The 23,343-nt window shown below is 35.2% G+C and overlaps 1 protein-coding gene across 3 annotated transcripts in view; it reads left to right on the top strand.

Moving 5' to 3' along the window:
- The window catches only part of ABCC4 (ATP binding cassette subfamily C member 4 (PEL blood group)), a 286,479-nt gene that overhangs the window by 78,666 nt on the left and 184,470 nt on the right, over positions 1-23,343 (top strand). For all 3 annotated transcript variants that reach the window (XR_011164289.1, XM_069067341.1, XM_069067340.1), the window contains exons 6-13: positions 1,582-1,745; positions 2,951-3,076; positions 5,608-5,857; positions 7,463-7,564; positions 10,085-10,174; positions 14,598-14,789; positions 20,553-20,647; positions 21,237-21,323. Coding sequence is in view for 2 of the 3 variants with exons in the window: in XM_069067341.1 (XP_068923442.1) it covers positions 1,582-1,745; positions 2,951-3,076; positions 5,608-5,857; positions 7,463-7,564; positions 10,085-10,174; positions 14,598-14,789; positions 20,553-20,647; positions 21,237-21,323 (1,106 nt within the window). In the remaining variant the exon portion in view is untranslated. The remainder of the gene's footprint in view (positions 1-1,581; positions 1,746-2,950; positions 3,077-5,607; positions 5,858-7,462; positions 7,565-10,084; positions 10,175-14,597; positions 14,790-20,552; positions 20,648-21,236; positions 21,324-23,343) is intronic.

The raw sequence follows: 23,343 nt of genomic DNA, 5'->3' as shown, positions 1-23,343 counted from the left end.
TCATTTTACAGATAAAGAAATTGAAACCCAGAGACAGGAAATAATTTCCCCAAGGTTACATAATTAATTAGTGACAGAAACAGGGATAGACTACAGGTTTGCCTAATTCGTGGTCCAGTGCATTTCCTAGTACGACAAAGGACATTTAAAAACAAGCAAACAAGTAAGAAAGGAAATTTAGCTCTTTCAAAACACTGTTTCTTAGTGTTCTTTTCATGACCAATAAGTAAGAAGAGTCAGAGGTCTTGACTCCTCATTTAGGGCTTTTGGTACATATCTATGTAATCAGACTTAGCTGTTAAGTTTTTATAACAGATGACTAAAGGTAAAGAGCTCATTTTCTGTAGAATAAATATTCTCTCCAATACTATTAAAAATAGTATGTATTTTTGGGCAAATTACTTAATGACAGCCTCAATTTGTTCATCTGAAGTATAGTGTACCTCACAGGTTTGCTGTAGGCTCAAATTAGATGATAGATGTAAAGTGCTTTGCAAATCTTTAAGTGCTATAAAATAATATTGTTATCCTTTGTTCAAAACATTTTTTTGTTCACAAAGGGATAATGGATAACTTTGTAAGTATTTTGAGATAGGAGGAAGAATTTATTTATTTATAGAATATATTTTCCCTAATTACATGTAAAGATTTGTTTACATTTTTTTAAATTTTTGAGTTTCAAATTTTCCCCCTCCCTCCTTCACCTCCCCCCTCTCTGAGATAGTAAGCAGTTTGATATAGTTTGTACATGTACAATTATGTAAAACATAACTCCATATTAGTCAAAGAAGTTAATTAGTTAAAGAAGGCACAGACCAAAAGAAAAAAACACATTAAAAATGAAAAATAGTAGGTTTCAATCTTAATTCTATCAGTTCTTCCTCTGGAAGTGGGGGTGGATCATGAGTCCCTTGAAATTGTGTAGCTGAGAATATCTAAGTCATTCACAGTTGATCAGTGTACAGTGTTGCTGTTACTGTATACAGTGTGCTACTAGTTCTGCTAACTTCACTTTGTATCAGTTCAAGTAAGTCCAGGTTTTTCTGAAATCAACCTGTTTGCCATTTCTTATAGCACAACAGTATTCCATTTCATTCAGATACCACAGCTTGTTCAGCCATTCCCCAGGTGATGGGCATACCTTCAATTTCTAATTCTTTGCCACCACAAAAGGAGCTGCTCTAAATATTTTTATACTAATAGGTCCTTTTGCCTTTATTTTTTTAAAATCTCTTTGCGATACATAGTAGCTGGATCAAAGGGTATGATCAGTTTGATAGATGTTTGGACATAGTTTCACATTGCTCTAAGGGGGGGGGGAATTTAACAAAGTGGGTAATTGGTTTTTCCCATTTCAGAAAACAACACACATATTCTCTCTTTACCAGAAATGGGCAGTCTGAAGCACCATCTGCTATTTTCTTTATTGAAACTCTTTGTGATGGTCTTTGTTTATGTTATGGTCCCTTTCATTAGCAGAATGGAGCTGACCTTTGCTCTATTTAGCTGCTTTCCTCCAGATAATTCCTAACTCTTTTTACTTCACTCAATCCTGACAACCTTTTTTTTTTCTTTGTAAAGGTGACAGTATTTTTGCACTTTTTGTGGGCTGGGCCAATTCAGGCCATAGCAGTTACTGCCCTTCTCTGGCTAGAAATAGGAGTGTCATGTCTTGCAGGAATGGCAGTCCTGCTGATTTTTCTGCCTTTACAAAGCTGCTTTGGGAGACTGTTTTCCTCCTTAAGGTAAGATCAGTATTGTTTGTATTAACTATGTATGTGTTATAGCATTTGTAGCTCGCTTGATGATTTTTTAAAAAATCACTATATTATTTATTCTTTGTATATGTTGTGAAATGCCCCTAGCTCATTTAATTATGACTGCCTATAAACCAAAGGCCATTTTAAAGTGCCTGTACTGGACAAGACCATTGGACATATATTTTAAAAATTGTTTTCATATTTATATACTTCATGATCACCATCTTAAATATCAAAGAGAATATATTTTAATACAATATATAGAAATAAGAATGTACACATTAGAATAATAGGAACTGAATTTCTTTAATTGGTTATATGTTTAGTCATGTTTCTGCAATATACATTGTTAAATATTTTCTTTGTTTTTGTTCAGTTACCCTCATACAATTAACTGCTTGAGGATAAAGATTGTGTATACTCTTAATGGCAACTCTCTTCTGTGTCTAGTACAGTCAACCATGTAAACAGTTGACCCTCAATAAGTGCTCTGGGTGATTATGATAGTGATAATGGTTCTTCTTTGGATATATCCAAGCTTTTCAATGTCCTTTCCTACCAAACTGAAATGGGCATTCATGATGTCATCTGACCTCTATAATATGTTCTTAACAAGCTTAATTTATTTTAACAATCCAGTGGCTCTTTTGGGTTCCATCTTGCACATATTAAATTTAATTGCAAGAAAACCTAAAGATCCTTTCCCCATGAGCTTTTATTGTCTGTCCATGCCTCCCCCATTTTTTTGTGTGTGTGATTGATCAAATCCAAGGATGGAACTTTACATGCATCCCTGTATAACTTATAGTAATGATACCTTATTAGAGTCGATTAATTGTTCAAGTTTAGCGAAGCCATTTTAGGTTTTTTATTCTTTCATACATTGTGTTAGCTATTCTTTCTAGTTTTGTATCATTTACAGATTTAAATAGCATAAGCCCAAGGACCAGTCTGTGTAGCATTCTGTTTTAGATCTGCTAATGAATTGTCTCTGGATCTGGTCATCTGCTTGTGTTGGGCAACCCTTAGACCATCAATAAAGAACCAGCCATTGATGTCTTTGGCATTTGTGTTAAGAGGTTAGCAGAGTGATCTTGTGCTGGATATCATCTCTGCCCATTGATGATAGTATTGCAAATTAGGCATTTATATCCATATCACGGAAAGTAATCCATCTTTCTGTATGTTAGGAGTCAGACTGCTGCTTTCACAGATGTCAGAATTAGAACCATGAATGAAGTTATAACAGGAATAAGAATAATAAAAATGTATGCCTGGGAAAAGCCGTTTGCAGACCTCATTACGTGTCTCAGAAAGTAAGTTGTGCATGCTATGTGTATTGAATCCTGTTAAATGATTGCATTTTCATATTTTAATGCCTTTTTAGTTACTCATCTTACTGTACTTGATTTCAGGAAATTTGTAGAAATTAGTTCTCTCATATTCCTTGACTAGCCTTCTTTCTGCCAGCCTCCTACTCTCAAGCTGACAATAAAGTCAGTTGCATATTGTATGGTCCCAAATTAAATATTATGTCTCTCTGCATTTTCAAAAGACTAATTTTGAGGTTAAATATCCTAAAAAACAAAACTAAACTAAAATAAGAAATAAGATCAATTTGTAGTCAAGGCAGTAGACATATAATAAAAAGCAAATTTGGTAAATGTTAATCCTGGACACAGAGTAGCATAAGTGTCAAGTGGCACTGTCTTTCCTATATTAATTACCATCAATGAAATGAAACATTGAATTGTAGAGACCTGGAGTTGAAAAGGACCTTAAATTATGTAATCCCAACTCTTTATCCATCTCAGAACTGAACTGAACATTTCCACTGGAAATAAAGTGTGTGAACTTGTTTATTTATTTATTTTTAGTTTTCAGCATTCACTTCCATAAGATTTGGAGTTCCAGATTTTCTTCCCATCTCTCCCCTCCCCCACCCCAAGATGGCATGCAAATTAATATAGGCTCAACATATACATTCATATTACACCTATTCTCACACCAGTCATGTTGTAAAGAAGATTTAGAACCAATGGGAGAAGTCAAAAGAAAGAAGAAACAAAAAAAAAAAGAGAGAGAGCAAGCAAATAATGTGCTTTGATCTTCATTCTGACTCCATAGTTCTTTTTCTGGATACAGACAGCATTTTCCATCATGAATCTTTTGGAGTTGTCTTAGATCCTAGCATTGCTAAGAAGAGATAAGACTATCCACGTTAGTCATTGCAATGTGTCTGTTACTGTGTACAATGTTCTCCTGGTTCTGCTCACTTCACTCAGCATCAGTTCTTACGAGCCTTTCCAGATTTTTCTGAGGTCTGCTTACTCATCATTTCTTATAACAAAATAATATTCCATTACATTCATATAATTCATGTACTACAACTTGTTTGGCCATTCCCCAAATGATGGACATCCCCTAAGTTTCTAAAACTTGGTCATCACAAAAAGAGCTGCTATAAGTATCTTTTAACATGTGGGTCCTATTCCTGTTTGTATGATTTCTTTGGGAGATAGACCTAGAAGTGGTATTGCTGGGTCAAAGGGTATGTACAGTTTTACAATCCTTTGTGCATAGGTGAAATTTTTTTTAAATATTATTATAACTTGTATTTCTGAACATGATTGGTTTTCTTTGTAATTTTAAGTGTTTCATTTTATGCATTTAAAAATATTACTTTCAGAAATGTCTGTAAATTTCACCAGATTGACACAGGAGTCCATGACACAAAAGATAGTTTTTTTAAGCCATGCTCTGTTGTTCCATCTTTTTAAATGCAGCTCTGATAGTTAAAATTTTTTAATTGTGGTGAATCAAAATCTGCATCTCTTTTTTCATCATTGATTCTAGTTGTGCCTTTTTGAGGCATTGTTTAAAAAATGAATCTTTCTTCCAGATAAGATCCCCATTATATATTTAAAGACCATTATTTCAAGCCCTCACTGACAGTTTATTTTAACCTACCTAGTATTTTCATTTTCTTTTTAGTTTTTTTTTTAATCTACTGGTAAATGTTGAAAAAGTTGTAGTAGATTGAACAGGAGGCACCATGGTTCCTGTGGTTAAATCTTGACCTTTCCATCTGTTTGACCTTAGAGAAGTCACTTAATCTCTTCATGCTTCATTTTCTTCATCTGTAAAATGAGAAAATTGAACCAAGTGATTTTTAAAGTAATTTTCCACCACCAAATCTATGACCTTTTTATTACCTTTCTAGTCCTAAATCCTGTGATCCAAAGTCAGTTAAAAAAATGTCTTCCCCTTTCCTTGAGCATACTTAAGAGTTGGAAGAGACCTTTAGATGCCATCCAGTACTCCTCACTCAGTATTTTCCTCCCTTAAACTTCCCAACCTGTAGTTATGTAACTTTTTGCTTGAACATTTCCCATGGTGGCAACTCATTGCTTCTAATGGTAGACCATAATGTTAGTTGTTATTAGAAAGTTTTAATTCTCCAAAATCTGATTCCTTTATGATATGCTCACCTAGTTTCAACTTAAACATATTAATTAGTTTCTTATTTGATCAGTGTTTATGTGACATTTCTGTTTTGGAGGTTAAGCAGGAAACAATTAAATTTCTACTCCTTTCATTTTACCCATCATCTCATGAAATTTCTTTACATATCAAGCAAATCCTTATTTGATTTTATGCATAAGCTGAATGTTTGTTTACTGTCCCTATAAGCTGTTTTAGCTTGCAATCTTCTATAAGTAAGGAACTATTTGTTTAACCTGCTTTATGTTCAGTCCACCAAAATGCTATGTTAAAAAAAACACAGTATCTTTGTATTTGAAGATGAATTATTATATTTATGACTATCTTTTACTCTCTCTTTCAGGAAGGAAATCTCCAAGATTCTTAAAAGCTCCTACCTCAGAGGGATGAATTTGGCATCCTTCTTTGTTTCAATCAAAATCATTCTATTTGCGACTTTTACCACCTATGCACTCCTTGGAAATACTATCTCGGCCAGTCGAGTATTTGTTGCTGCGACATTGTATGGTTCATTGAGATTGACTATTGCACTGTTCTTTCCATCAGCCATTGAGAAATTGTCTGAAGCCCTTATCAGCATACAAAGAATCAAGGTTTAGTGTACAATTAGTCTTAACTTTTCTGCATTTTGAAATGTTTTTATTTTTTGTTTATTTTGTTTTTTTTTTTTAAATTTTTGGAGGGGGAAGGCAAGGCAATTAGGGTTAAGTGACTTGCCCAAGGTCACATGGCTAGTAAGTGTTGAATGTCTGAGGCTGGATTTGAACTCAGGTCCTCCTAACTCCAGATCCAGTGCTCTATTCACTGTGCCACCTAGCTGCCCCCAGGCATGTATTTTTAAAACATGGCACTTCATTGATTTTCTAGATAGATGAAATTTATCCAGTTAAGTACCAAAACTGGCTTTATTTTCAACATTTTTATCTTATTTATATTTCAACATTAGTAGAAATCTTTCTCAGACGAGTCACATACATTCCTGTGCTCTTAAGCAGAGTGTTAATCTCTTGATGATTCTGTATCATCTCCATGACAGAAATCAATATGTCGCTCCAGACTAATGGTTAATGAGGTGGGTTTTGCTCATCATCTTTTATGGTTTTTCTGTCTTCTTTGCTGACTGATTGTTAGCTCTTACTTCTTGCTTATTTTTAGTCACTCACCTTTTCTAACCCATTCCTCCCCACAACTACAGTTCTGATTTGCTGATTTTGATTTGCTCTAGTCTTGGGGAAAATATCAAAGAAGAGACAAATAAACTCCGAATAAGCATCTGAAGGTTTCCCTTCTGAGTACTTTTATTGTTTGATTTCATCCAATCAACACACAAATCTCTCTTAACCACTGTGGACCTCAGTTTCTTCACATGCAAAATAAGGATAATTAGTAGTACCTATAGTGCCTAGTGCAGTGCCTTTTACAAAAGAGGCACTTGAAATTGAATTTCTTGTCCTTAGTGCATACAGCACAACAAATCTGCATTTCCGTACATATTCTAATCATTAGATACCACCTTCAGTGTATTATTTTTCAAAATATGAAGCTAACATTAGAACAGATTTCTAAATTTTGATTATGTTTGGACATGGAGGGATTCTCTGATGCTAGTGAAAACCTTCATTATTTTAAAATCAGAATGACATTTAAAAATGCTTCTGTACATGATTTCTCTTTAGAATGCCAAAAAGGTAATGGTGCTTGTTAGTAATATACTACCTTTATAAAAATGTATACTTTCTGTCAATTGTATAGTACATGTAGAGAATATCTGTAATCAGTAATGAGTTATATGCTTCCTTTTGCATAGGTTTTAGTAATTGAACATACCAGTAAGTGTTCATTTGAAAAGTTAAATAATTCAGGGTGGCTGGGTGGCACAGTAAATAGAGCACCAGCCCTGGAGTCAGAAGGACCTGAGTTCAAATCTGGCCTCAGACACTTAACACTTACTAGCCGTGTGACCTTGGGAAAGTCACTTAACCCCAATTGCCCTGCCTTCCCCCCTCCAAAAAGTAAATTAAAAAAAAGTTAAATAATTCATAAAATATCATTCCAGATTCTGGCAACACCTATGTTTTATGAAATTTGTTAATTCTTTGAAGAATTTTTTCTATTATTTACTCTAAAAATACAGTCATATTTTTCCTTATTTCATTTTTACATTTTGGGGTAATTTCTCTGTTTTTCTCTTCCTCTAGAAATTCTTAATACTTGATGAAGTATCCCTGTCCAGCATACATCTACCAAAGGATGAAAAAGCTCTAGTTCATATTCAAGACTTTACCAGTTATTGGGATAAGGTAATGGACACAAAGCAGAAATAAAACTTTCGGGTAATAGAATATGGACTAATTTTATATTGAATTTTGAAAATTTCCCCCTATACTTAAGTTCTAACAGCATGCAATTGTTTGTTTAGAAATGTATTCTCAGCCTTCTATCCCTTCTCTCCCCTCAACCACCCAGCCAAATGTTTTGGTGAGTGGAAAGTGGTTTTAGGATCCCTTAACACAGCCATGCTTTCCTAACTACAAAATGGAGAAAAATTGAATGAAAAATTTTAATTGAGTTCTAGAACTCATATAGATTATGGCCAGTGAGTGAGTGATAGATTATTGAAGCTTTTGAATCTTTATAATTTAGAGCTGGAAAGGACCTGAGAGATTATCTAGTCCAACTCCCTTGTTTTATAGATGAGGACAAAAGGAGTGTTTAAATGACTTATCCAGAGTCTCAAAGAGACATAGGTCTGCTTACCCAGGATCTATGCCACACAGAGTCAACCAAAAAATCTGAGATTTGGGGGATCACTCACTTTCTGACATAGGATTCTTAGTTGCCATGCACGTAGCTTTTATCCCATGATGATAGGGAAACAACAACAGCAACAACAAAAGAGAGACCCTGTCCTCATTTGGGTTGCATTCCATCAAAACTGACAACATGTGCACATATAGATTTATAAAAATGACATTATGAGAGGGGCGGCCAGGTGGCTCATCAAAGAAGAGCACCGGCTCCAGTGTCGGGACGACCTGGGATCGAATCCCGGGCTCAGACACTCAGCACCACACCCAGAAATAACTGCCATGTAACCTTGAGCAAGTTACTTAACCCCGATTGCTTAAAAAAAAAAAAATGACATTATGAGGAGAAGCATTATTAGCAGATCAGGACTATCCTCATTTTTACACATACTGGTATATTTTAAAATTCTTAAGGGGCCATGATCTGGAACTTCAGTTTCAAATTATTAAATGTATGTGAAGAAATCAGAATTTTAAAGGGTTGATCTCTGTGAATGGTATTCAATTACGTCAGGGGTTCTTAACTTCTGCCAGTCTGGTGAAGTCTATAGAATGCTTTTCAGAATAATATTTTTAAATGCATACAGTTAAATACATTTGAATACAAAGGAAACCATTATACTGAAAATTATAGAGTTATGAAATTTTTTAAGAAGTCCAGAAGGTCCAGGTTTAGAACCTCTGAGCTTTTTAAAACCCTAAGCTAGGTTATCTATATCACAATAGCCCCTGATTTTCTTTGTTCTAGGGTGAACAATACTGTTAACTGATTTGGCTAAAGCTTTTCCCAAGAACTTCATAACATATTATCAGATTTTTCTTGAGCCTCTGTTTTGTTGACTTAGCATGTGATCTCATGCACAAATTCATTTTTAAAAATAATGCAAAGTTAGAACTAACAGTCTTAGATAGGAACCCCAGATGTGTTTCCATTTTTTTTGAGAAATATTCTGATATAGTGGACATTTTTTCTAAATGACATCAGGGAGCCAGTTGCTGATTGTATTATGTCAACTCTAGACATATAGCACTACAGCATGCCTATTTATAGTGAAAAATTTGTCATGGACAGATACTACCAATTAATAGATACATTAGCTGATGTTTGAGGTCCAGGAACATAATACATAGAATAAAAGATAGAAAGGATATCTAATCCAGTCCTCTCATTTTATTGATGAGGAAATTGAAGCCCAGAGGTCACACAAGTAGTAGATAATCAGAGGTGGGATTTGAACTCAGGTCCTTGGACCCTAAACCCAACACTCCAAAAGTATTTACAATGCTTTATCAAATTTCTTTCATTCCTAAACCTGATTTTCTGATTTAATAACTGAAGCCCAGTTGTGGGTATTTGTTTGCTATCACCATTACTGGCAAGTAAAGTTCTTAGCATTGTAGAAAGTAATTATTATATAAATAAAACTTAAGCTGATCTGTTAAAATTATTTATAATCATGAGAGGCAGAACTTTAAAATGTTCTGATGCTGCCATCTAGTGGAGCTAGTTGAGATAGAAGGCTGACTGAAAAGAATCAGAGGCAATATAACAACTCTCTGGTTATTATTAATAATTAATTTTTAGAGGAATCAAGATGCATCATTTTTGAACTTTTACATAGGGCTTTCCTGGCAACAGTCCTGTGATGTAGGTATAACAAGTATTATGTAGGAAACCTTTATTTTGAGGGGCTCGATTTGTTAGATGTTTTTGTGCCTTGAGGGAACCCAGATGTATGTGGGAAGTTAACAAAAGAAGAGAACTTGTTTAGAATGAATGTTAAATACACTAATGCTTAAGACATTTAACTTAATTCACATAGAAATATTCTATAAATGAATTTAGTTTTTGAAAATGTGTCCTCGGTGACTTAATGGCATTTGACATCTATTGATATCCATATGGCTTAATTTTCAATGTAGAATTCTTATATTTTGTGCCCCTATATCCCCAAGTTTCTTAAACAGACTGATTATTGATTTGAGTACATTTTGGTCAACTTTTGTTTGTAGTCATCGGAAATCCCAACTCTCCAAAACCTTTCTTTTACTGTCCGGCCAAGGGAATTGCTGGCTGTAGTTGGACCTGTGGGATCCGGCAAAGTGAGTTTTAATGTATTGTGGCTTCTTATCAAAATATTGTTTTCTGTATTACTTTACTCTTGTTTCTTGAGCTGAATGTCAACTGTCCCATAGATTGTCATTTCTGAAAGGTAGGTCTTTCCCAGTCCCAAACTGAATCTCTAAGTGCTTCTCAGTGAAGGACTCATGTTTGCTGTGTGAGGAAGGCTGATGCCAGTTTAACTTATGGAAGAATTATGGTGTCCAGGGAAGGTATGTGCTTCCTCAGTTGATGAGGCCCTCTTCTCTGGAGGTCTTCATGGGGAGGAGAGGTTGAGGATATTGTAGGAATTAGACTAAATAATGTTTGAAGCCCCTTCCAACTCTAAAATTAACAAAGAAGTTGTTTCAGCCTTAATATTAGGGAAAGCTTCTTTACAATTAGAGCTATCAAATAAGTGCAGTGTGTTACATCACGAGGTCATGGAGTCCGTATTCTTTTTTTTTTTTTTTTGCCTTTTGGAGGGCAATTGGGGTTAAGTAACTTGCCCAAGGTTACACAGCTAGTTTTTTTTTTTGTGGGTGTTAAGTGTCTGAGGCTGGAACCAAACTCAGGTCCTCCTGACGCCAGGGCCGGCGCTTTACTCACTGCGCCATCTAGCCACCCCAATGAAGTCCCTATTCTTGAAGATAGGTTATAGTGAACATTCGTTTGATGTAACAGTTGGACTAGAAGGTCCCCAAGGTCTCTTCCAACCTTCAGATTCTGTGATTCTGCAGATTCTTCTGAATAAACCCAGAGATTATAGATAGCTTTTTATTTTAAAAAAAAATTGGGGGTGGCTAGGTGGCGCAGTGAATAGAGCACTGGCCCTGGAGTAAGGAGGACCTGAGTTTGAATCCGGCTTCAGACACTTAACACAAAAACTAGCCATGAGACCTCAGGCAAGTCATTTAACCATAATGCCCTCCAAGAAAAAAAAAATTTAATGTATATTTTGTGTTTTGATATTCTGTAATTTTCTTGTATCATTCAACCTCCCCTCTCCAAAAGCAACTTTTTAAAATTAATTTTTAAAATTGAGAGTACATAATTTTCTAGTGAGAGAACTGACTGTGCTGTCTATTATACTTTTCTTCAATGTGTGTAAAATGAAATAAACAATAAAAAACGTTTTTAAAGAATTAGGAAACTACCCCCTCACCTCACCCAGCAAAACCAGGTCATGGGAAAAAAGGGGCATTTACACAATTTCTATACCTGTAGACCCATATCTCTGAGAAGGAATGGGGTTAGGAAGAATATGTTCATATCTTTGGGGACAAGCTTATTCTTTGTAATTTAATAATATTTACTTTGCTTGTTTTTATGGTATATCCTTTAAATTTATATTTTTGCAGTCATTGTACATGTTGCTTTCCTTTTTGTTTGTTTGGGGTTTTTTTGGAGGGGGGAAGGCAGGGCAATTGGGGTTAAGTGACTTGCCCAAGGTCACATGGCTAGTAAGTGTTAAGTGTCTGAGGCCCGATTTGAACTCAAGCCCTCCTGACTCCAGGGCCAGTGCTCTATTCACTGTGCCACCTAGCCTCCCCACATATTGCTTTCGTTACTCTGCTTACTTTACATGAGTTAATACAAATCTTTTCCACGTTTCTCTGTATTCATCACTGTTCATCATTTCTCATAGCACAGAATATCCTAGTACATTCACATACCTTTGTTTGTGTAAGTGTTTCCTAGCAGATGAACATCTGCTTTGTTTCCAGGTCCTTGCTATCACAGAAAGTGCTCAGGGAATTTCTTTTGGAAGAGTAGACCCCTGCTGTTCTAATTTCTTACATAAGGTGCAAATCCAACTCAGTAAGAGCATGCTCTTGAATTTGTACCTAGATAGGACTTCAGATAATGATGCCCTTTACCCTCAGTGGTCCCTGTTGCCATCACTCAGATTTTCTCTCTCTGCGCCTTGTTGCCTGGTACTGCTCCCTCTGCTTTCTCTGCAGCACCCATGCTTCTTTCGCCTTCACCCAGCTCGATTTGAAACAGAAAGATGTAGTTTTTTAAAATTAAAATTTTGCTTTTATCAGTCTCCCTTCTATACCTCTCCATTGTAAAATAGAGCTCTGTTTATATACACATATACATACATATATACACGTTTTTTCACATATAAATAATGTATATGTGTATGTTTAAAATATATTTGGGGCAACCAAGTGACAGTGGATAAAGTGCTAGCCCTGGAGTCAGGAAGACCTGAGTTCCAATTTGGCCTTAGACACTTACTCAGTATATGGTCCTGGGCAAGTCATTTAACCTTGTTTGCCTCAGTTCCTCATCTGTAAAATGAGCTAGAGAAAGAAATGGCAAATCACTCCAGTATCTTTGTCAAGAAAGCCCCAAGTGGGGTCACAGAGAGTCATAAATGCCTGAAATGACTCAACGGGAACAACAAAATATGTTTATGTCTTTGTCTTATCTATCTATCTATACATTGGCCGTGACAAGAAAAATGTCCCAGGTGCCTGTCTTTCAGAAGATAAGTAGCATGTTTCATCACAAGACCTCAGGAATCATGGTTGTTCATTAGGTAGATCAGACATCCAAAGGAAAGGTGGAATTTCATTATAGGTAGAAAGGAGGAAGCTGAGGAACAGAGGCATTCATAACTGTTCCTACTTCCTCCTAGATACATGTTGTTCCCCTGATCCCTGAACCTCACCTTTCTATCCCACCCCTGAGGCTACAAAGGGATTAAGTTCTTGTTTCAAGGCCATAAAAAAGAGTTACGTAAGAAGTTATAGAAAACACTGATCAGAAGCAATTGATGGTAACAGTGGAAAGGAAAGCAGACCAGGTTTAATTTGGGAACCCAAGGTCTATTTGGGAGAAGAAGGAAGTTGTAATTGGGAAACAAGACCAGGATGAATATCCCTAAGGGGTTACCTCCTAAATCTTTTAACCCTGACCTCAAATCCCTGTGTTATCCATGGACCTTGCCTGCTCCCTTTAGTGACTTTCCCTTTCCACACCTCAATTTCCTACAACCTCCACCCTTTTGGAGCCTTTGTTCTTGGCCATGGTCGTACCAGCAGTGGATTAGAGCTAGCAGAATCCCAGCTTCCTCTCCCTAGCATATCAGTAGGGTGTCTGGAAAGGGATGTCCCCACTCTGTATTCCATCTTTTTCCAGTGTGGCACGCCACATTGGACCTCTTTGGGTGTTTCTCTGTACGAGCATTGTAACAAATGGTGGATAGATTCTATATCATTAGTACATAAGGATCACGAAGCTGACCTGATAGTCTAACCACGATGCAAAAGTGTTTCTGGGGACACTCAGTTATTGTTGCAGATAACTGATTTTAAAACTTTTGGATGATAGCCTGTTTATAAATTTGGTCAACCAATATACAAGAGCATATATGGTGTCGAGTACACTTAAAATTATACAATCAGTCATAGAGATTATCTAGTCCATCTTCTTCATTTTACAAGTGAGAAAACCTAGGGCAGTACATTCCAGTGTACGTTTGCCCATATTTTTAAAGTCATAAGAAATGGAAATCCAAATTGAGAAAACATAGATTAGGGAGTGATTATGATGTGAGAACATTTTTTCAAGGTTTGTTTTTGTTTTTGTTTTGGAAGGCAAGGCAATTGGGGTTAAGTAACTTGCTCAAGGTCACACAGGTAATAAGTGTATCAAGTGTCTGAGGACTGATTTGAACTCAGGTCCTCCTGACTTTAGGACCAGTACTGTATTTGTTGTGCCACCTAGCTGCCCCTACAAATTTTGTTGTTTACAAAACTTTTACATTGCTTTACAAAATGTCCTGCAGATAGCTTCAGAATTACTAGACCTGGAACATTGTAAGTATCATTTGATTTGGTTGCAATTTTAGGGGAAATATATCTATTACATTAAGTGAAGGACTCTTGTATAGTGGGTACATCTGCCTTAAGATAAAATATGTATAAGTGCACAGGATGTACCTGAAGCTCTAGCCAAGAATATACAAGAATATTTTAAGCAAAAATCAGCCTTTTAATAAGTAAAGTGGTTTTAGGTAGAGTCAATAATTGTATTTTGAATTGTAATTCATTTTATCGTTGTATTTAAACAGGGAATTGAGTTTCAAAATATTCATCTTGGGGCAGCTAGATGGCGCAGTGAGTAGAGCCAGGAGGACCTGAGTTCAAATGTGGCCTCAGACACTTAACACTTACTAGCCTTGTGACCTTGGGCAAGTCACTTTACTCCAGTTACCCTGCCCTTCCCCCTCCAAAAAGAAAAAAAAAATGTTCATCTTACATTAAAGAAAGTAAACATTGAAACCTTGACCCTATGCTCAGGCTGGAAAAGTAGTATAGATGAAGATGCTGAGCTACTGTTTTCTGATAGTTCATATACAATCATTCTTCTTTTATGGTTACTATATGACTTGGTTAATTTTTTTTTCAGTCTTCTCTTTTAAGTGCTGTGCTTGGTGAACTACCAAAGTATGAAGGATTGGTCAATGTAAAAGGAACAATTGCCTATGTTTCTCAGCAACCCTGGGTATTTTCAGGAACTGTTCGAAGTAACATTTTATTTGGGAAAAACTATGAAAAGGAGAAATATGACAGAGTAATAAAGGCATGTGCCCTAAAAAAGGTAAGCTAATTATTCATTTGAAATTTCTGGAATCTAATTTTGTACTGTTCTTTAAAAACTTTTTTTTTTACTATCTTTTGTTTTTCTATCACCAGTGACAGTGATAGAACAAAAAGTAATTTTTTAAAATTTATTTATTTACATTTAATTTATAACATTCTGTTCCACAATCCCTTGAGTTCCAAATTTTCTTCCCCTCCCTTTTCTTCCCCCTTCCCCCATGGCATCATGCAGTCAAATATAGGATCTTCAAATACCTTCATATTAAACATTAGTCAAGTTGTAAAGAAGGATTATAACCAATTGAGTGGACAATGAGAAAGAAGGGACAAAACAAAACAAAACACAAAAGAGAGAGAGCAAGTAGTTTGCTTCAATCTGCATTCAGACTGTAGTTTTTTCTCTGGATGTGGATAGCCCTTTGCATCGTGAGTCTTTTGGAGCTGTCTTATAACCTTGCATTGCTGAGAGGAGCCCAGTCTGTCAGAGCTCATCATCACAGATACAATGTGTCTGTAATTGTGTACAAACTTCTCTTGGCTCTGCTCTTCTTGTTCAGCATCAGTTTATGTTAAGTCTCTCCAGGTCATTATGAAGTCCTTTTGCTTCTCATTTCTTATAGCACAATAGTATTCCATTATATTCATATACCACAACTGAACAAAAAATAATTTTGAAAATTCACCCTTCACTTTCTTCTCTCCTATCGAAAGAACCATGGTAAGAAAGATAAAAAGAGGAAGAGAGGGGGAAAGCACGTAAGCGAAACTGAAAATACATGTAATATTCCATACCCACTGTCTCCCACCTCTGCAAAGGAGAGAGGTCCATTTTTTTTCTTTTTGAATGACTCTGTTTTGTTCATTTTAATTTATGAGGTTGAAAGGACCGTCTTTTTTTTAAAAAATATTTTTTTCAAATTACATGTAAAAACAATTTTTAACATTCATTTTTTTTAAATTTTGAGTTCTAAATTCTTTCTCTCCCTTCCTCCTCTCTCCCTTCCTTGATAAGGCAAGTAATTTGATGCAGTTTATCCATGTGTAGTCATAAAAAACATATTCCTATAGTAGCCATGTTGCAAAAGAAAACACAGGACCCCCCCCCAAAAAAAACCCAAAATAAAAAAAGTTTTAAAAGTATGCATACTTTGACATGTACTCAGCCTCCATCCTCTGGGGATGGATAGCATTTTTCATCATGTGTCTTTCAGAATTGTCTTGGATCATTGTATTGCTGAGAATGGCCAAATAATTAACAATTGATCATTGAAAGGACCATCTTAAAAAGTCACAAAAAATGTCTATATTTATGTTAATTAAGACAGATGGGGTTATGAAAACTCAATTAAAAAAAAAATCCTGTAATACTGTCTGAGTTCACTAGAGGGAGGTTTTGTGTTTCTAGAGGTTACATCAAGTTTAACAGCAAAAGGCCAGATTGGATGGTTTGTGTTGTAATAAAATTTTAACAAAATTAATGACTTAGCAAAATTGATGACAATCAAAGTACTATGAAAACAACCTTGCAAAAATAGAAATTAGCTTATTGTGATCCATTTCTTTGGATTAACAGTTTTACATACTGTGTTCTTATGGATTTAAAATTCAGTGAATAATAGTGCTAAAGGGCTCTTTCCATTGGGTCTGGACAATGCAGTCTGGATAACCTGCTGTGCTTTTATGCTCTCTATGGAAAAGATTGGGCCGGAATTTCAAAGGTATAGTACAGAGGGTGTTAGGCTAGCTTTGTGAAGAAATGGTTAGTTTGTTTGCCTGGTGACTTTTGAGTATTGTAGGGAGTAACTATTGAGTAGAATTTCATAACACTAAGGAGGTGAAGAGAGGTTATTTAAAGTACTTTTTATTAGATTCTCCTTGACTTTTTTCTTTTATTCAATACAAAGTTAATTTGATTTTTCTGATTAAATAATTAGTATATTTTATAGAAAGGAAATAATAATATAGAAACTTGAAGATGAATGGAATAGAGTAACAGTAAAGAATGAATTTTTAAAATCAATAATTAATAGCTTGCCTTTACTGAAGAGAAACGTAACTGTGTGCAATCTACTAAAATTATGATGCAAGAGAATATTGAAACAAATGGAGCGATATATTTATTTATTTACATTGCAATAAAAACCTTTTTTGCATCAATTTTTGTCTCAAGAATATCAATGACCAGCTTTTATATAATGCTTCAAGATTTGTAAAGGGTTTTTACATTTGTTACCCCATTTGATTCTTGCAACAACCTTTAAGGTAGGTGCCATTATAATCCTTTTTATTCTAGATTGTGGAACTGAGGAGATAGAAAGAATCTATGATTTATAACTTGAGGACTTTAGAACATTTTTATGGGGCAGAGTGGCTGAAAGGGAGAAATTAATTGAAGGGGAACAGTTGGGGACTGACACATTTTACTATTTTCAAATCTATTTTAACCCCAGGCCCTTCTGACTTTAAAGATAAGCTCACTTTTTATAACAAAAACAGTAGCTTCTATTTTTGAAATAAAAATAACAATAACAACTTTTATGTAGTGCTTTAAGGTTTGCTAGGTGCTTTACAAATATTTCATTTAATCATCATAATAATATTGAAAGGTATGTACTGTTATTACCACCATTTTGCAAATGAAGACCCTGAGGCAGACAGGTTAAGTTTCTTGCCCAGGGTCCTATAGGTAGTAAGTGTCTGAGGGAGGATTTGAATTCAGTTGTCCATTTTACCACCTAGCTGCCTATGTAATACATGTGACTAGCAGGTCATTGTCATTGCTTTATCCTACTTTTGAACTAACTTCTGCTTGTGGCTTGTGCAAGGGTGCCTTCATGAACTCTTTGGGTAGATCTACATCAGCCACTGATTGAGTTCAATATTCCACTGTCCTTATTTTATTTATCTTCATTCAGAAAACCTTCATAAGAGATGTCAGCAGTGATGATTTTTAGTTCATATGTCTGACTTTAAAACTCAAGACATACTTGGAATTTTAACCTTCCAGACATTTAAAACTTCCAGACTTGTGAATTCTCTTTGTTTCCAGGCCTTTAAAATGAAATTTCCCTTACCTTTTCTATAATATTCTGCATATAATATTTTTTTAAATAATATTCAGGATCAGGAGTGATATATATGAGCCTATACAGACTAAAGACCTATAATATTAGTGCTTTTCATTTTATTTTTAACTTTCATTAGAATTTAGACATATCTTGATTTGTTTTAGGGCCTGGGATCCAATTGCTATCATTCATTAATTTTCAAATGAAAATTCAATATTTAACCATACTCTAGTATTCTTTTTTTTTTCTTTCTTTTTTGGGGGGTGCTTTTTGGAGGGCATTTGGGGTTAAGTGACTTTCCCAAAGTCACAGGGCTAGTAAGTGTGTCAAGTGTCTGAGGTTGGATTTGAAATCAGGTCCTCCTGACTCCAGGGCTGGTTGTCTATTCACTCACCTAGCCACCCCTACTCTAGTATTCTAGTCCTCCCAGTGACATTTCATTTTGAACTATCAAAGAGGTCAAGTCAGCTAGCATTTATTAAGCACTGGGTATACAAATAAAAGAGAAAAGACAGTCCCTGTCCTCAAGGAACTTACAGTCTAATGCCATTACTTGACAGACTGCCGACCTTTTTAATTTAGTAAGATTACCAAGTAGCAGTATGGTATTGATTAGTAGACAATAATCACCAGGAAAACAATTATTTTGCTCTGAAATTATAGCTGTCTATTTTCTTTTAAAAATTTATTTTTAATCTATGAAATAAAAAAAACATTTCCATAACACAATAAAATTAAAAAGATGATTGCACATGAAACTTCAAATCAATTATGTACAACTTGCTGTTCCTTTTAAATATATAATAAAATTATCATGTACGTTGTTTTCCTTTTTTCCCCCTCGGCTTTAGATATGGCTACCATTAGACACAAAAAGGTGTGTGTGTGTATGTATGTCTGTGTGTGTGTGTGTGTGTAAAATTATTCTATACATCTCTTTATCAGTTCTTTCTCTGGATTCAGTTAGAGTCTTTTTTCATATGTCCTTTATTGTTAATTTGATATTTATAGTAGTTAAAAGGATTTATTCTTAAAACAGTATTGTTGTCACTATATACAAAGTTCCCTTGGTTCTGCCTATTTAACTCTTCATTATTTCATGTAATCTTTTCAAGTTTTTCTAAGATCCTTGAGCTCACCATTTCTTATAGCACAGTAGCATTCCATCACTATCACATACCACAACTTGTTCAGCTGTTCCCCAATTGATTGGTATCTCCACGTTTTCCAGTTCTTTGCTACCACAAGGAGAGCTTCCATTAACATATGTGTCTATAGCTATTTGTTTCCAAAACAAACTTCTTGTATTCCTCTTCTCTACAGCCAACATCAAACACACAACTTACAAAACATAACACACATTTTACTTTGTTTTCCATTTCTACAGTTTACAAACCAAGAATAGTATGAATAGAAATTAGTATTGTGAGTTCTTATGTGACTTCTCTCTAGTCCCCTTTTCTTCTCTCATTGTTTAAAATAACACATTTATTCTAATACTATTTTAAGACTTTACTTTAGTCATCTTAAAAGCCTGGAGTTTTCCTGATATGTTGATTTTTAGCAAGCTATTGTAAATTTGGTGAAAATTAGTGATAAGAAATGATAATTAAAAACATGACTTTAGCTATATCTTCCACTAAGCAGTGTCGGCTAAGGACACCTCTTTTTGTTTTTTAATTAAGTATCATTAGACACTCTGAACAGATTTCAGAAGTCCACATGATAAACGCAGCTGATTTTGAGTGCATCAAAATACATAAAAGAATTCTAGTGTATAAGAATATGCTAGCATTACTTGAATTTTCGGTTGAGAGATTTATATGACTTAGTAACATTAGCCCATGTTGAAATTCCTTATGTTCTTGTGAGAGATGAAAACACCACATTATCTTATATTTAATCTATGTGTAATATTTCATCCCTAAGCACTTTTCAGAGATTTATAGGTAATACATATTCAAAAGTCTAGCCTTGATATATTCCTATGTTTAATCTTTCCCCACATATAACACTTGAATTTGAAAACTCCTCTGGAGACACCACAGGTATAGTGTTACTTCCCACATTTACTATATTCCTCCCAACTCTTGACATTTTTCTTTTCTCAGTGCCTCAGAAAATTATAGAATAGACATAGTTGTATCTTTTATTTTTTCTTCTGTGAGCCAGAGATGACTACACCATTGCCCCCTCCTGATTTTTGTGAGTAATAGCAAATAAAAATGATCAGAAAGAACTCTGCCAATATAAAAGACTAGGTGATAATCAGTTAGATAGGGAGGCCAGTTCATTCATGGCTTGGCATTTGAAAATAGAAGGAAGAGAAGTAATACATTTTCTCTTGTTTTCATATTGGCTCTATTTCAGATACATTGGTGATTAACCATTGAAATCTCTATCTACTGACATAGGTTGCTTCTTGGTAAATCATGAGAAATACAGAGTAAATAGTCAGGATTGGGATTTGAATCTTGGCTCTGCTGCTATGTGTCCTTGGCCAAGTTTGCCTCAGTTTACTCAGCTGTAAAATGAGCATAATAATAGCATTTGCCTTACAGGGTTTTTGTGAGGATCAAATGAGATACTATTTGTAAAGTATTTAGCACAGTGCCTGGAATCTAGTAGGTGCTATATAAATGTTTATTCCCTTCCCCAAATGTAGAATTATTTTCCTTTTTTTTTTCTCATAGGATTTGCAGCTTTTTGAACATGGTGACTTAACTGTGATAGGTGATCGGGGCACAACGCTAAGTGGAGGACAGAAAGCTAGAATAAATCTAGCAAGGTAAGCAGTACTTAGCAGTTTTTCTTTGTATCCAAGCTATGATTTCACTACTGTAAGAGACTCTGGAATGAAGACACTCCTACCGATGGATATAGGCACACATTCTCTGATTTGAGTTTTTGAGACTGGAGCAGTGAGAGGTGAAGGGTCACGTGTCTTGTGTGTCAGAGAAGGGATTGGAACCCATTTCTTCGCGACGTTGTGGCGAGCTTTCTTTACCCAATACCACATTTTCTTTCTTACGCTATTTCTTCAGCTATCGTTCCAGCTCTAACTTCTTGGAATAGGGATTGCAGGTGGTATAGTGTAATGTTATGAAAAGCAGACAAGGAGTGGGAGACTGGAGGAGTAGTAGTCCTGACTTTGCCATGAGTTAATTTGTCTCAGGTCTTGGACAAGTCACTTCAACTTTCTGGGCTTCTGTTTCTGCATCTGTAAAAGAAAGGTTGAACTAGAAATTGCTCCCAGATCTTAAAATCTCTGGTTTTATGAATAGCTTTTACTACTCTTTAACTGTTGCCATGAATTAGACAAAAGGCAATCCTATTTATTCAATATTATTGAGTCTGATATCTCTTGATTGTTTTAGAGCCGTGTATCAAGATGCAGATATCTATCTCCTTGATGACCCTCTCAGTGCAGTGGATGGAGAAGTTGGAAGGCACTTATTTGAACAGTAAGTTTTTGTTTTGAAAATAATTTGTATTAGATTTCAGTGATCTTCTAAGAGTAAATTTGGACAACATTCTGTTTAATGTATCTGGATTTTAAAAAGAACAATACATTTTTTTGTTTTAGGAGAACTAAAGGTTGATGATATGATGGCAAATTCTTGATTTTTTTCCTCTTTACTTTAAGCTGGAAAAGGCATAATTTAGGGGGTAAACAGATTCTAAGCTTAGGTGCTATTCTGATCTATAATTTGTGGTCTAATTTAAGATACATCATTTATTTTTTACACCTTTTTATCATTTAAGAAAGTGATAAACTAAACTACTTACAGTCTCAGGGAGGGAGAAAGGAAAGAGATAGGGAAAGAATTTGGAACTCAAATTTAAAAAATAAAAATGAACGTTAAAAATTATCTGTACATGTAATTGGGGGAAAAATAAAATACTATTTTTTAACAAAGAGAAAGTGATAGCCCAGGAATATCAATAGACTTCAGGAATAAAATAATGAATTTGTTCCACTTAAACTTTTAATTGAAATGAGGATAAATTACTAAAATGATCAATTTTCCATTTATATTGGAGTGAGAATAAGTTACGAAAACATGCTATGATACCACCAATAGTCTTCCAATTAAATGCTATCCCATCTTTCTCCTCCCCTAAACTGCTAAACAATTTGAAAACTTTTTAACACCTGAGATGGCCATTTCTTCATCACTACCTCACTTCCTCCTTCTTCAGCTACTTGCAATCTGGTTTTTCTACCTGTACCACTATTATGAAACAGCTACTTTAGAGGGTACCAGTGTCTTCCTAACCACCACAACTGTGGCCATTTCTCCGTCTCCATCCTGCTTGACATCTTTGTAACAATTGGTATTGTTGACTTTGCTCTTATTCTGACAGCCACTCATGCTGCCTCTCCTATCTTTTTAACTTCTCTTAACGCCATCCTTTTTACTGTCTCCTTAAACTCTTCTTGATCCCTTAATTGTAGGTATTTTACAAAGTTCTTCCCTTAGATTGACTTTGGTCCTCTTATTATATTTATTTCCATGCCAGTCTTACTCATTCTGCTGTCTTCACTAACTATTTCTGTACGTATGACTCCAGCCAGCCCTGCCTCAACAACTACCTGTTGGACATCTCTACTTCTATCAGTCATAGACATCTTAATCTTATTATGTTCAAACCAAAATCCATCATCAATCTTTCTTGATTCATCCTTGCTCCTGACTTCCTGTTATCACTGAGAGTTTTTTCATGTTCTCAGTGATTCAGATTTGTAACCTCATATTTATCTTTGAGTTTTCTCTCCTTCAAATATCTATTCACTAAGTTTTTTTCAGTTCTTCCTTTGTAAATTCCCATATGATAGTCAGTGATGGCCATGGAGTCTGGGGGCCCCGCATTCAGGTTCCACAGACTTGCTTTTTTAACCTGAGGAGTTCACTTTATCACTCAATGCTCTAGGCATCTCTCTAAGACTATAAGTTGGAGAGGGGGCATCAATCTGTAATACTAGAGAGAGACCTTTTCCAGGAGTTCTCTAAATTTACGACATCACAGACCTAGTCCAAAAAGAACAACAAAATCTCCCCCACTCCCCCAAACAACCTCAATATTTCCTGCATCTGTCCCTTTTTCTTGATTCAGATGGCTACCTCCATGATATTGGCCCTCATCCCTTCCTTGCCTGGCCTACAAAATAACCCTTTAATTGTTCCTCTTGCTCCTAGGCTCCCCCTGCCCTATAGTCTTCATGTAACTACCAAAATAATCTTCTTGAAGCATAGGTCTGATCATATCACTCCCTAGCTCAAAAATCTTCAGTGTCTGCCTATCAGCTTTAATCAATTTCATCAGCCTGGCATTTAAAATCCTCCACAATCTGGCTCCTACTGACTTTCCCAGACTTAATTCCATGTTAATAATTAATTAATAGAGAGCATTTATTTAGTGCTTTAAGATTTGCTTTGTGCTTTAAATGTATCACCTCACTTGATTTAATTTACTCCCTTT

The sequence above is a fragment of the Petaurus breviceps genome, unplaced genomic scaffold, assembly GCF_028583685.1.
Source record: "Petaurus breviceps papuanus isolate PSGF00001 unplaced genomic scaffold, PetGlider_PUasm1.0 90743, whole genome shotgun sequence".
Lineage (NCBI taxonomy): Eukaryota > Metazoa > Chordata > Mammalia > Diprotodontia > Petauridae > Petaurus > Petaurus breviceps.
Note: the sequence above shows the minus strand (reverse complement) of the source record. Positions and strands in the feature narration are given on the sequence as shown.